This window comes from Solanum tuberosum, unplaced genomic scaffold (genome assembly GCF_000226075.1).
Source record: "Solanum tuberosum cultivar DM 1-3 516 R44 unplaced genomic scaffold, SolTub_3.0 scf00032, whole genome shotgun sequence".
Classification (NCBI taxonomy): domain Eukaryota; kingdom Viridiplantae; phylum Streptophyta; class Magnoliopsida; order Solanales; family Solanaceae; genus Solanum; species Solanum tuberosum.
The window spans coordinates 1,405,163-1,420,966 of record NW_006238958.1 but is presented as its reverse complement, the minus strand read 5'-3'; the positions used below and the strand labels follow the sequence as shown (position 1 = coordinate 1,420,966).

General features: G+C 30.3%; 2 protein-coding genes across 2 annotated transcripts in view; both read right to left on the bottom strand.

The window, feature by feature from the left end:
• Positions 1–6,278, bottom strand: part of LOC102603458 (pathogenesis-related protein 5) — a 14,508-nt gene extending 8,230 nt beyond the window's left edge. The window contains exon 1 of the mRNA XM_015306453.1: positions 6,244–6,278. Within this exon, the coding sequence (XP_015161939.1) occupies positions 6,244–6,278 (35 nt within the window). The remainder of the gene's footprint in view (positions 1–6,243) is intronic.
• Positions 6,279–11,829: 5,551 nt separating this feature from the next.
• Positions 11,830–14,520, bottom strand: LOC102601558 (thaumatin-like protein 1b). The gene is made up of 3 exons (XM_006342001.2): positions 14,332–14,520; positions 13,182–13,878; positions 11,830–12,551 (listed from the first exon to the last, which is right to left on the bottom strand). The coding sequence occupies exons 1-3, from the start codon at positions 14,396–14,398 to the stop codon at positions 12,308–12,310; spliced, it is 1,008 nt and encodes a 335-aa protein (XP_006342063.1). The 5' UTR covers positions 14,399–14,520; the 3' UTR covers positions 11,830–12,307.
• Positions 14,521–15,804: the final 1,284 nt, after the last annotated feature.

The following is a 15,804-nucleotide window of genomic DNA, read 5'->3' as shown; positions in this document are numbered from 1 at the left end:
TTTATATAAAAAAAAGGGGGGGGGGGGGGGGGGAGTAATTAATTTATGATGGTCATAACCATTATTCATAGATTAAAAACCACATAAGAAAACGAAATTAAGTTACATTGTCAAGTTCATCGATCAATGTAGAAGCGCATTTCAAGAGTGTGGAACGTTTGACTATATATTTCTCTCATTGATCCAAGAAGTTATATCTACATTATAAAATACAAAGCTTTGTTAATTTATTGTTCATCTACATATGAAGCCTCTCTTTATCATCTCGTGCCAGATGCAATATCCTTTTTCCTTATAGTGAACCATGTAGCGCCCAGGGGAGCAAAATTCATTTTTCTTTCGAGATAAAATGACTCATAAAAAAGGTCTAGCCTATCAAAAGTCTAGTTCCTTCGTGAACGAAGTTCGAAATCATCAACAAGGATTCGTAGTAAGAATAGTATATAACTGAAATTTCATTCCATTTTTTTTGTTCATAACGAAGGAGATAGATGAAAGGGAGTTCTTGAACACGAAGTTCAAAACAAATGAATTAAGAAAAAACTTTATATGTGATCTCCTCTCCTTACCGTCAAGTGACTTTCAATTTTTTCATAGTGAAACATTATGAAGAATTATATTAGACTCTCGATAAAGTTATAGTGTAAACTATAGTTAATTTACTAGAATGAGTCTAAATTATATCTATCGTCAATATAAGAAAGTTTTATATCATTATTATGTTTACGTTTGTAGTAGCCTAGCAAGTAATATATATATCATATTTTCATCGATAAACAATTAATTATATTTATTGTTTTAAAAAAAATACTTAGTATATATTACTTGAGCCACTTGAAAGTTGCAATTATGCGTAATTAAATTCTATAAACTGACGATGTATGTAATTTATACTCATTAATATTAACAACTACGTACATGTAAGCAAACCAGATAGTATTGAAATTCATTATGTGTCACTATTTATAAAAGTCAAAAAATTGAAGTATATCCTTTGTCACTAGGAATACAATTGCAATTAGGACCAGTTTTGCTTTTTTAACCTAATGCAATTGACTAATCACCTGCCGTCTCTTTTCTTTAATAAATAATTAGTAAATTAATAATGCTTTTGCTTTACTATCTTTAGTATTAATTGAAATTTGAATGGAAGAACTCGAAAGGGTGGATAAGTGTGCCACGATAATTTTGCAACAAAAAAAGCTTCATACATAGATACATTGTGGATAAATTAAACACTTTCGATTCAAATTTTAATTTTTATATATGCATGTTCTCAAATAGTTATTATATAGATAAGTTAATCGTTTAAATGTCACTTACCAACTATATCAATTCTTTTGCTGGTAATTACCTATAAAAAAATATTATTCCCTCTGTCTCTAATTACTTGTCCACTTTTTCTTTTATAATTGTCCGTAATTACTTGTCCATTTTGACAAATCAAGAAAGGACGAATTTTTCTTTACCTATTATACCCTCAATTAAATGACTAATTACTTTGAAAAATGTAGAACTTTTCATCCACTTCATAATTAACAGGGGTAAAATGGTAAACTCATTATGTCATTAATTGTTTTCTTAATAAGTGTGTCAATTCAAAAGTGGACAAGTAAATAGGGACAGAGGGAAGTAACATATAATGTTTCTTTCATCGGCCTTTATAAGGGTAAGGGGTGGTGAGAGAAATGGACGTGAAAATTAATTAAACTCATTGATGGCTATTTGATTATTACAAATTATTATTAAACAACATAAATTCAAAAGGCTAAAATGGTCGCAATCAGTCTTCCTTAGCTCACCACCAAACAAGATAATGTTCGTTAAAAATAAGCACTAACTACTTTTAGCGTGTTATTAACAAAGCATCATGGGTCACCATGCATATCTCAAATATACCAAAATGGGCATGACTCTTTTTGGTGGATATTTTTTTTTCCCGCTATGTTTCTACTTATATTGAGATTTGATAAATCTGAATTCACGCATTTTAAGGTTTTTGAGGGTGCATGACACTTCTAAGTAGATTTTTTTCCGTTCTCAAGAACTCGAACTCAAAACTTCTCAGGAACTCTGTTAAATTAGGTCTTGGGCCTAACTCACACCCCAAAAGCTAGCTCAAAGGGAGGAGGATTGCCCAAGCCTTATAAGGAGTCCACCCATCTCATTAACCACCGATGTGGGACTTTTGTCATTCTTTAACACCCCACCTCACGCCCAGTGCTTAGCATCTGGTGCGTGGGCAATTTTGATTTTGGGGTCCCCAACATCGGGTGAGATGAGCCCTGCTCTGATACCATGTTAAATTAGGTCTTGGGCCTAACTCACACCCCAAAAGCTAGCTCAAAGGGAGGAGGATTGCCCAAGCCTTATAAGGAGTCCACCCATCTCATTAACCACCGATGTGGGACTTTAGTCATTCTTTAACAAAACTCAATCATTCCACTACGACCGACGTTTTATTTTATGATGGATACTTCTTTCAATAACCAGCAACGTGCATTAACATGTTGCAAAGGTCCTTTTTCTTTTTTGGATAATTTCACCCTAGCTTTTTGAGTCGTTATCCTGTCCTCTCCCTAGAAATACTACAGTATTTTAAAAAGATTCAATTGAGTCACTTCCTTCTCAAAAGTTTTCGTCTCTAACTTTGAAACTTCTCTTTAGAGGGGTCACTAATTCCACATTGGTCGAGAGAATTTGTTTTTATCTTATTTCCATTTTTCGACGATACTCATATGAGTTAGAGTTAGATTTTCTAGTTAAAATTATATCATAGTCAAAATCATTTTTATATTTAGTTTGTTCAATATAATATATGCTAAGGCCTCATGTAAAATTGTTAGGTCTGAGTTTTTATAGGTATGAACATACAACTTTAGAATATATAACAAATTCAATGCTAAAAACTTTTAAGGTTAATTATCATAAATTTAAATTATGAATTCGCCTATAAGGTGCAAGTGGGCTCATCGAAACTTCTTTAATTTTGCTGGAAGATAATACTATATAACACATTTTAAATCCTTGGCATTTTCGTGCATTACATCTTTATATTCTTAGCTTTGTTAGGTGATCAATTTAATAATAGGATAATTATCTAACCAAGTATGATCCATTAATTGGTTCTTGAAACTTTACTATCTGTTGCGCGCCTAGCTAGAAATTATGGATAACAATGTGACAAAAGTCTATATTTTTAATTATAATAATGATTTGTACAACCAGTGATACATTTCCTAATGTTTAATTATACATTATAGTTTCCATATTATATAAAAATTTTAAGTAAATATATGTCACTGGCTATTGTTTGAATAACTAATCAAATAAATCGGATTATTATAGCAGCTCCCTTCTCCTAGTAGGAGTAACAATAGCAGCATGCTGCCACTAACCTGTAATAATGCATATTAATATATAATAATACCTCCTTTTTCTACCAAAAAAAAAAAATAATCTCTCAAATCTACGTAAAAGTTATAAAGGATGAGACACGATGAGCATTGAATGATGTGGCTACAGATTAAAATGACAGTTATAGCCTTACAGGGGACATGCATGAAAAAAGATTATACTCCCTCCGTCTCATTTTATGTGGCACTTTTCAAATTTCGAAATTCAAACAAGTTTATCTGACCGTAAGAAGCTTCTTTATATATATATATAAAAGCAAACAAGTTTATCTTTGACCGTAAGAAGCTTCTTTATATATATGTATATAAGCCTCTATATAAAACATACACTAATTATGTAAATATTTTCAAGGTACCAAGTAAATTATCGTTTCTGATGTGTTCATATTTTCTAGGTTAATGCGACAAAACTTAAATCCTATATAAAATATGAGTCTAAGAAGAGGGTAAAGTTAAGATTTTTAGTTTATGACTTTTGAACTTTAAGAAAGTAGTTTGCTATAGATAAATTATTTAACAATATTATGTAATTTTGTGACGTTTTAAACACAAATACAATATTTAAACCAAGTCTATTGAATTGTGTTGAATCGCTACATGCATGAGCTTGTAAATTATCCGAACTTAGAGTTTAAATTAGAGAAAACACATAATTATCTCATTAAACTTATGTCTTTTTTTGAAGTAGACACCTAAAGTTTGTGGGGTCTTACTACCGTACGAAATTATTTATATTCGCGATAAATACATCCTTTTCAGCCATTTCTATTGTAATTGTGTTCTCACGAAAACTAGGCGCGTGAAGGAGTAGTATATTACTGCCCCAAACCAGTGTTAAAATACCATGTAGCATTTTTAATTTGATTTTTTTTAATTAATAAATTAGACTCATCTTTCCATCTAGCCTTTTAAGAAGCTTTTTCAACAGGCCACAAATTAAAAATCACCATTCTTGCTCAGATTTTGTTTTTTAAAATGTGATATTATTAGATTCTATCTTCTTCTTTTTTAAACTTAACTAAGTAGTTTTCTCTTTCCTAAAACTTAAAGATAAAAAATGGTGATGCTAATAGATAAAGAAGGTGATTTAAGATGAAGATGATGATTTAAAATTTAAGTTTGATAGAATTTCTAATTTTCATATATTGATTATTTGTCATGATTTAGTAGTGATTAAGTAGTGCAATGATGAAATGTTGTCACTATGATTTGTGGTGGTGGAATTCAAAAAAACCAATTCGAGAAATCAAAGGCAAAGTAGAAATTTAAAAGAGAAAAAATTCAAAAAAGAAAATAAAAAGAAATAAAAATAGAAAAGTAAAGGCAAAAATGAAAAGAATTAAAAGTTAAATTGTGAATGACAGGTGGTAGATTAGGGATGGTGCGTGATTTGTACCTGCCTTATTACAACTGGGAATGACCAAGGAGGTATATATGCTACTTTAAAATAATTTCGTGGGGTAATAGAACTCGCACAAATTATTGGTGTCTACTTCAAAAACTGGTATAAGTTCGATGGGGTAATTATGTATTTTCTCTTCAAGTTATATAAATCATTACTACAAAACTCTTATTCATCATATCACTCAAAAAATATCTATTGACAAGTCTCTGTAAAATGTGCAATTAAATATAAAATTTTAAAAATATAAAAATTATCTGCTACAACATGTAAAATAATAAGCATACACAAATTTCTTACCTTAATCATGCATTAATCCAAAGTTATCGTCTCCTCATCCCATTGATCAGTAGTAAAAGAGAATATCCATTTTAGGCAATAGCTTATTAGCTAAGTTTTCTTGTCCTCTTGTTAAAGAAGGCATTCATGATAACCTTTAGGTTTAACTTTAAGCTAAAGGGTAATTAATTAGACCCATATATATGCATGACCTACAAAAAGCATATAAACTTGTCAATTCATTATCACAAATTAAAGTTGGTCATCTTTTATTATATTTGTTAAAAGTCAATTTGTTCGACACCCTATATTGATCAAGAAATTAAATTAAAAAATTAAAATTTCTATGAGAACTAGTTTTTCATCAATATAAATTAATTACATATATTTTTATATAAATTGTTATCACGTAATCGTAGTCAATTGAGAAGCATTATAACCTAAATAAATTGATCATATAGTTTGAACTCTGATGTAAATATCAAATATGTATAACCTTGATAATTATATTGTCGTACCATACTATTTATTTACTCATGTTAAAGGCTAATTATTACCTTTTAACGTTGTGGAAAATTAATCAACTTTAATTTTGTTTTAATCAGACATAATGATATCATAATTAAGGGAACAACACTTTTAATCACCCTACAAAAAACTGAGGTGACACAAGATTAAAAGAAAATTGATTCTCTAGATCTGGATTTGATTATTAATGCAAAGTATCAAAAACAAATCCTAATCAGATGGCATTAGGATTTGGTGGATTTGGACAAATTATCTTTTAAATGGGCAGGTCGTTAATCAGATGCTTAGCGGAACTTAATTTTTTTACGGGCAAAAATTATCCCAAGTAGAACCTATGAGATATTATAATTATAAAAATATAAATTTACGTCTCTCAAAAAAATAAATAATATTCTTGTATTTGTCACGAAGGACAAATATTTAAGACCAATACACATAATATAGGAAAATAAACCAGAGGTCTCAGGTTCGATCCCTGGGTATGGAGAAAATTATGTTGGGAGCGTTACCCCCGAATGGGTCTTGCAGAGTGCGATCCAGATTTAGTCGGAGCTCTAATGTGGGCTCCGGACACCGGGTGAGAAACCAAATTTTTTTTTTAAAAAAATGATAGGATACCAAATAATAATGGCTTCATCCCTAAGAGTATCCATGGCCATAGAAATTTCGATTTAGTAGTATCTGATTTAATTGATAAGAATATGCACACATGGAAAATACAAGAGCTTAATTCGTTGTTTGAAGCTGAAGATGTTAATGCTATATTGTCTATCCCAATTTCTATTGCAAGTTCTAATGATAGGTTAATATGGCACCATACAAAAACAAGAAACTATGAAGTTAAGTCAGGTTACTACATCGCAAGGGATTTGATCGGTAAGACAATGAAAAATTCGGAAGCTCAAGCGAGTTGTCACTCTTTTCCAAAATGTTTTTGAGACTTCCTATGGAAGTTGGGAGTTAAAAATAAGCTTAAACACTTTTTGACAAAATGTGTGCTTAACTCTCTACCAGTCCATAGTAATTTAGCAAAAAGACTACGCAATGTAGATAAGACTTGTAAGATTTGTGGTCTTGGACCTGAAGATATAGAACATATGTTATTCAAATGTCCTCGGTCTCAACTTGTGTGGAAGCATTGTCCTATAAATTGGCCTGATATAGGATATATTATTGATTTTTCTATCTGGTGATATGACTTGTTCTAAAATACCAAATCTTTTCCTGAATCTATTGACTTGTTAAACTTGAGTGCTAACATTATGTGGCAAATTTGGAAAGGTAGGAATAGTTGGTTGTTTAAGCAGGAAAGGTTAGAACCAAGAGATATTGTTTCTAGATCTATGTTTGAGTATGAAGAATATAAAGAGTTACTAACAAAAAGTCTTTCTTCTTGTTCCTCTAGAAATCATTCTGTGATTAAACTAACAAATTTGCAAGATGGCATTTTATTGTTTACAGATGCAGAATTGCAGAATGATGATGGAAGGGCAAGTATCGGTATTGTGGCTTTGGATAGCCTTGGGAACCTGCTTCATCCCCATGGATCCCCAATCCAATTTGTTGGGAGAGTCATGACTGCTGAAGCAATTGTTATTAGGAAAGCTCTTGAATATGCTATCAGTAAGGGATGGAAGAGAGTGAAGATTTTATCATATGCTAAAAATGTTGTTGATATGATTCAGAAACGAGTAACAACTTCATGGGAGATAGAAGTGTTGTGTGAAGACATTTGGAAGCTTTCAAGCATGTTCAATCATGTAGAATTTATATATATTTCTAGATATGTGAACAAAATAACGTATAGTTTAGCTAGATACTCTATCTCTTTGTTGAAGGAAATCTCTTGGGAGAAGTTTTTCCCAAGTTGGATCATCCAGGATGCAAAAGATATGTTTAAATTATGTATTCCGTTGATGCAATAATAAAAGAGGTTCTGTTTCGGAGAGAAAAAAAAAAACTAAATAGTGATTTTTATTGAAAGTGTGGTGAAATTTTCTAGACCCCCACCAAAATCTCATCATGTCAAAATACCTCCATTTCAAAATTTGGTGAGGATTTATTTTAGCAAACATTTATAGCGAGCTATGAAAATATTATTTATTTAATTTGTCTAAATTTAAATAAGTTAATAACTCATTCGCTTATTAGCCTAACCTATATTGACTGGTCTGATTCAGTTCATCTAAATTTTAATTCGGCTTGTTTAAATTGAAGTAATTTTTATATTGATTAATGACCATTGACCTATCTTTATTAATTTCAGTCTACTTTAACTATCATATGCAGTTCAACTAGTCTATTCAACACCAACGGTTAGAACCGATTATTTCATCTTCGCACATGCATCGAACTCTAACAATATTGTATCGTGTCATGGACGCTTTGTTGCATATCTTTTTTATTTGTTTCTTTTATTATGTGAAAGAAGAAGAAAAAAGAGAGAGAACAAGAGAAACCAAACATTTCATATATAGAACTGCTTTTCAAATGTAAAGATATTATATATATAGGTTAGGACAAGTTCCTAGTAAGTGGCTAAATGTTTCATACATTTTCTACATACAGATAACATACTATTTTCATCTTAAGAGGGAAAAAAATACTGAACATATATATAAAAGGAAAAAGAGAATGACATGTGTCGCATCCTTGGCCATTTGGTACTGAATTAGTGCGGTAGGTGGTATTCCATTTATAAGATCATAGATCGATTTTTTTAATTAATGTTTTTTCAATTAAGCTTGTCAATTGTCATGTTAAACTTGACTTCTGTGTGATTTTTGAGTTATTGCACAAAATAAAATTATTCAATGCGGATCTAAAATTAGCGGCAGAGGGTTTAAAAAAAAATGGTCTTCAAAGAAAGCAAGTCATTGAGTTGATACAGCATACGATAATCTATAAAAACAAAAGGTCAAAGATCTTTTTTTTTTTCTTCTAAAAATGTCGTTTTAATTGAGATTGTCGTATCAAACTTATCTAGTGTTACGTCTACTGTATAATTTGCAAGTCACTATACATAATTGAATTAACTCAATGCGCACCAAAAAAGTAGTGGCCGTTCACCACTTATGTTGCTTGGGGAACGTTAGGCAACAGAGTGATTACAAATACAAAAGAAGTTTAATAAATGGCTATTCCTTAAATGATGCTGTGCAGTACTGTCCAAAATGTTTGCATTGGGCCGAATGAATAATTTAAGCCCATAAATAACCCGATCCATTAATTCAGTCCAAATTGGTAATTAGTTAGAAAAAGAAATTTTAATTTGGTATTGATTTTGTCTTCATTAAAAATTTCTAGAATTTTCTAACTTAAATTAAAACAATATTATTATAACCAAATTAATGAATAGATTGGTGAGTTTCTCCAACTCATTGGATCGTTTACCAAGGAGAAACAAAAAATTAGCCAAAATGCTATCCACTTAACCTAACTAATAATGATCAAATATTACAAACTTACACTTAAAATTTAAGTATGTTGTCAATTTGTACCACTATTAGAGAGACGGAGTCAGAATTTAGAGTTATGGATTTAAATTTGTCATCGTACTATAATTATCATAGTTACAAGGTTCATAGTTAAATTTTTATACATATTCAATGAAATTCCTAATACAAACATCTGATCTAAATAAAAATTGTTAAATTTATCGGAACTTGTATAACTAGTTTTCGGACTCCGGCCCTCCCACATGAGATATTAGAGATTGCAATCCAAAAGTACAAGGAGAGCTGTACAAAGTACTTTATACGTACTCCAATTTAGCTGGTAAGGTTGGTTGATAAATATCAATCAATTTCCCAAGTGATTAAGTGAACAAAAAAGTAAAATATATTTGACATAACTACCAATTCATGTTGAAATAGTTTCAGCTCTAATGTTATGATAAGAAATAAATTTTGCGTCAATTCAAAAGCTATCTCATGATATGAGAATTATAAAAAATTATGTAATGAACAAATGATCTCCCATACTACAGTGATGTCAGATAGGTCGGATGTATCCTTTCAATTATGAGTTCTGAATTCATAACTTATAACACAAAAAATAAATATATATGCATAAACCTACTATAATATTTAAAACATATTAGATTTTATCCCATAATTCAACAATACAATGAATATAATACTAAAAATCTTAAAAGTTTAACACTTTATATCACCAATCTCTTGTGCTAAGGCCATACAAATAATACAACACTTATAACATGCCACAATCTTAATACTTGTTGAAGCTAGAATGGATATTTTTACGATAGCTATATAAAATTTACCTATTAAAGTATCCTAATTAATTGAGGATGTTTTGTCAGGACCGTGAGATTATATTACATCATTATAGATTGCTTCATAAAAGAGCAACACAACTTTTTCCATACCCTTATCATTAAAAGTTCAACTACGTGATATTATAATAACAATAACAACAATATATTAGGTGTAATTTCATTAGTCTGGAGAATATGCCGATTTATTCTATTTTGTGAAGGTAAAGAGATTATTTTTGATAAATTCTCGGCTCAAATAAATTAATTCATTGGCCCAAGGACTTTTTTTTTTAAAGAAAAAAAGGATTTAGCTTAAGGTCAAAGGTCGATTACATATCATATCTACTGAAGATTATGCACTAAATATGTGGGGGAATTTTTTCCTTTGCATTTGTCCATTTTTTCATGCTATAGAAAAAGTGGACATCCAATAATTCCGTGTTACATGTGATAGATGGAGATGAATTATTAATGCAATTAAATTCTTATAAAATTGAAGAAATAGAAAAAGAATAAAAAAGAAAAAGATGGACTCTACTATTGGCTTAAAATATTATAGAGTTCGTTGCATTTTGCGCCCCTAACATATGTAATATTTCTTTATGATTTGCGAGTTATTGTGTTTTTTTTTTAATAATTCGTACCCTAATTAATTTAATAGTTACAATGTTTTTATGTATGGCAAACTTCTTAGAACAAATAATGCATGAACATACTTCTACTTATTGTTTTGAGATTTTTACTGACAAACTTATGATACAAAGAGAATATTAGTATAGTACTCTGGCATTTTAATATATAGCGTTTTTTCCAACAAAAAATATACATTCAAAATTTAGGCTTTATTCAATTTAGATTTGGAAAACATTAGTTTCTTCTAAGTAGGGTTCAAAATCTATTATTTATGCGTAATTATTGGGTGAGTTTTTGTAACCAATATAAAGAGTCTCTATCTAAGCCATCACTAGATTGTTTGTTAGTAAAGGTTGCTTATATAAGATATGATTAATCTTTTCTCTTATTGGTAAGTTTTCTCTAATAAGATGAACATGCAATATGATTTTGGATTAGCAGACAGCAGTTAATTAACTAATCCCTTAATTTGGACGTTAATAACTAGTAGGAATGAAGGCTTAATAATTAAAGTATGACACTTAATAATTATAGATATGCAAATCACGCTACGTGTTAATAATGCCTTATGTATATTATAAGAATACTAATCATAATTCTCAACTGAAACTAATTAGTAGGACAAAAGATAGTGGCTCAATTATGGAGTTTGAAGATGACTAATTTAGCATCTTCTAACCTAAATGAAATAGAGAAATGAGTATATATATCTTAATTAGAGATCTTGATCGAGCTAATTAACAACAATAACAACATATTTTGTGTGAAATAGGAGAAGGATCGAATATTGCAAATCCTATCTTACTTTTGTGGGATAGAGATTTCGAATTTAAATCAAAAAAATAAATTAAAAATCGGTGAAGAACACTTTTCTTTTTTATAAGCAACATGGTACAAATTTGAATCAAACACCAATGACTCCGAAAACCAAGCATTTATATAAAATATTAAAAATTATTTTAACACTATGATTAGTATTATAATATCTATTGATAATGTATCTTGGTCACTATTGAAAGTTACTTAATACTTATTAATTTTTCCACCAAATGTTGTAAGCTTATAAATATTTAGTGCAACAAGCATCACCATTCACTAAATTATATATACCTAATATAATTTCACATATTATATATATGTAATACAGTTTTCACAAGTAAAATTTAAAGAGTATAAAATATATGCAGATTACACTCCTATTTTTATAGGGTAAATATATTATTTTTGATCCCTTGTATTGGCTCATTAATCGAATGTGACATGAAAAAACAAAATAAATTAACAAAAAGATATAAGAAATAAATCACCAATCCATTTTTTTAAGTGTATATAATTTCCACCAACTGGAATGGTTACAAATATAAAGCATATTATACATAATTTTTCTAAAACCTACCTAACAAATGAATTTCCCTCTCCTAAACCTAAAATCCCAATCTTAATTCAAATTTAAAATATTAAACTAAAAAAAGTCAAATAAAATTCTAAATAAAAAATTAAATAACCTAAAAAATCTAAATTTTGTGGCTATAGAGGTACCTCTTTTTTCACCAATTAAAAGGTAATTAGGTGTACGTCAATTAAATTGACACGTAAGCTGACTCATTTCCCCGTCACATGGGCCACACATGTGGGTCACAAGGCCCAATTTAATGGTCCACACGTGATACAACACCCCAAATTCCGACAAAATAACATGGGCCGGGTTGGGCCGCCCTTTTCGCCTAATTTTTTTTTTTTGGGTGTCAACATAAAGTCAAAAATAAAAAATTAGAAGAGCTGACGATGCAACTGGAAAGTGGCTGTTAAGAAGGCGACAGCACCGGCTATGGCCGGTGAACTGAACACGTGCATGCACGTGGTGGGTGAAGATGCACTACTGATATCCCACGCACCATCATATACCATAGAGTTGTTGATCGTTGATGGCTCGTTGTTATTGTTGTCGTTGTTTTGGTTGTTACCATCTTCTGGTTCTTGATTTTGTCCACTTGATGATGATGACGACTTTTGACTGCAATGGAGTCGTATTATTGAGTCAGCTATATGAATTCTCATGGACGTAGATTAATTTTTACTCATAAAAAAATAAAGATTGTTTCAATAGACACTCGACTCGAATAAGTAAGTGATAAACCACTTGACAGAATTCACACGAAACTAGACCAGTTGGTGGGCTACTTGGATAAAAAGGACAATTCATAGTCTTTGGGTTCAGAGAATCTCTTTAAGCCGTTAAGTTTGATATTTTTCCCAATTCCCAAAGCTGACTTAATTAGCATTTGAAAGTACTAAAATACCCCTACTACAATGACCTCACATATTATGTTAAAGTACTAAAATTCACCATAAGTGGAACCCATTCTCCTATAAAATGATCTCACATATTATTTAAAGTACCAAAATACCCCTCCTAATTACCTTATAGCCCACATACCCCTACAAATAATGATCTCATAGATATTTTGTCTTTACATTGAAAGTAACGTCCTAACGTTCCATTTGACAGGCCACATTCCCAACTCGAATCCCAATGTATTTCCCTCAACCCCCCCAAAATTAAAAAAAATTATAAGTTGATTAACTATTTGAATGTGATAAAACTGTTTGTTACGAGAAAAAATAAATTAATAAGTAAGTTTACCTGGTATTAGGAGAAGGACAAAACGTGATGAGATAATTATTAGCTCCAGCACAAGTGAAAGTACTCGTTTTATCATCGTAAGCATAGCTGTAAGCACTCGGACAAGCTTTCTTAAACAACGTTGAATATGACGATGGTTTACACGTCGTTGGATTATTATACGCGCCGGCGCAACAATACTCATCTTTTCGAAAAGCTTCACACGCGCTCTTACACGCGACATTTTCACCTCCCACGCTCATCACTTTCAGCTCCGACGGACACGCGCCGTTCAAATCAACCACGCATCCGGTACTTGTACAGTTGTTACCGGAACCACCTTGTGGTACCACAAGCATTGGTAAGTTGTACCCATCGACTAAACTGACGTCGAAGAAATCCATCCCGTTGGATCCATCGAGTGTGAATTCAGCTAGAGTTGCCGGCGGTAGAGCGTTGCCGCCGGCGCATTCGACCTTACCGGAACCGCAATCGCCGGTGGCGCAGGTGAATTTTCCGGTGGAATCTTCGGTACAATGTGTACGAGCCCAGAATCTGCCGCCCCATGAAGTGGGTACACTGATTGTTTTCGATTCGCCTTTTTGTAGAACAAAACCAGTGGTGGAAAGTGGAGCAATTCCGGCGTTAGATAATAACCCAGGCCAAATTGTTTGCTGGCATTTATTCACCATTGTAAATGTTGCAGCTGAATTTACACCTATATTTTATATACCCAAAAAGGGGGAAAAAATCAAATCTTTGAACATTAATTGATCTAAAATCAGCTCTGAAAGATCAAATTTAATGTTTAATTTCCAATTTTAGTTTAAATCTTGGTTTCTGAATTATGCGTTAAAAACAGAGTAAACAGAGAGAGTTTTTTCACTTGTAAATTCATACCAAAAGGGAGTAAAAAAATATACATGATCTGAAATGAAAGCTCTTAAAGATTAAAAAAACTCAAATTTATTTTCCTTTAAAGTGTAATTTTTTTTTTCTGAATTATTGAAGAGATAAAAACAGAGCAAATAAACAGAGTTTCATTTGTAAATCTTTACAGATGAATATTGTATCTTATTTATACAATATGATCCAAAAAAGAATGCTGTTAAAGATAAAGATCAAAGCTTTTTTTTTTTATCATTTTTTGACTTTGTTTCTGAATAATTACCTGTTATGAAGAGCTCTGTAATTGTTAAAAACAGAGCAAAGAGACAGAGAACTTTAAATTGCGCCATTGAAGAAGAAGGTGGGAATATTAATGAATTAATGATGCAAAAGAGAGCTTGTGAATCAAAATCCCTAGTCTTCTTCCTCCTCTTGAAAATGGAAAAGGAGAAATATATGTTTTTTTGGTAAGAAGAAGTGTGAGGATCCATTTATAGAGAAAAATGAAAGAAGTGTAACGTTGAAGTAGTGTGGGACCAGTGAAGTATTCGTTATTTATGTTCGTCCGTTTTAATTTATTTGTATTATTAGTGATTACTACTATTACCAAATTATTTTACGCAAGTGAATTTAACTTATTATGAAATTTAAAAAAGAAATATTTTTAAATCTTTCGATCTAAAATAATTTCAGTAAGGTAAAATAAAAATATAAAATTAAATTATTATTAAATATGAAATGTATCATTTTTTTTAATTATTTTACTAAATAAGAAATCAATTTATATAAATTAGGTTAGAAAGAGTGTCATTTTTGTTCTGTTTCAGAACCAATGTATTTTTTTCTTTATAATTTTATTATTCTAACTTTAAAATCACACAATTTGGAAAAACTTATTTTTACTTTTTAAAATTACATGTTAAACTAAAATAGGACGAATAAATTAAAATAGAGAGAATATCTTTAGATTAGTAGAGGTTGTTTGGTAGCTAGATAAGGTTCAAGTAATTATGTATCATTTTTAATTTAACTTATATGATGTTTGGTAGATAGATAGGAAATAAGATCTTCATGTATAAAATTATTATGGTGATTGATTGATATTTTAGATATCCACATAACCAAAATACGTATAAGTTCTGAAGAAATTATATATTATTTTATACATAATAAAAATTAAATATCTAATCTTTACATAATTATACCTGCATAATTCTAATCAGCAACCGAACGATCGAAACTAAATATAGTTTGAAGTATAGGCGACGTATAACACGGTAAGCAGTAAAGTGTATCGAGAAGAAGGCTGTAGGAAAGTCCAAATTGAATTTGTCATATTTTGCGCAATTAATTGCTTGCTGTAATCTTTTATACTTTACTTTTCATTTTTGTTTGTATTGACAAATATAGAAGGAAAAATAAAATACACCTACTATTTTTTAACCGTTTTATTGCACTCTTGTAAGTATTCATGTCATTAATTTTTTTTCATTTTCTTTTTGCTTTTTTCACATTTCATGCAACATTTTCGTTTTTCAACAATATTCCTCACGTGTTTCGTACCTACGTACCCAAAATTATATGGGAATTATTTAATCAGTGAGATAAGAAATAATAATTTTAGATACATATATTTTTTTTTATATCTAACATCGAAAATCGTATAATTAGATTATATAAAATTTTATTTATAAAGGTCAAAGTGTTATATCATTATTCATGTTTCAAATATTTAATTTTATTTGTGCATTGAGTG

Bases quoted from the DNA above. Each gene is read 5' to 3' on its own strand.
- LOC102601558 (XM_006342001.2), bottom strand. From the start codon at position 14,398: ATGGCGCAATTTAAAGTTCTCTGTCTCTTTGCTCTGTTTTTAACAATT. The intron at 13,879-14,331 runs GTAATTATTCAG...TATAAAATATAG, and splicing joins TACAGAGCTCTTCATAACAG to GTGTAAATTCAGCTGCAACA. The intron at 12,552-13,181 runs GTAAACTTACTT...ACTCCATTGCAG, and splicing joins TGTCCTTCTCCTAATACCAG to TCAAAAGTCGTCATCATCAT.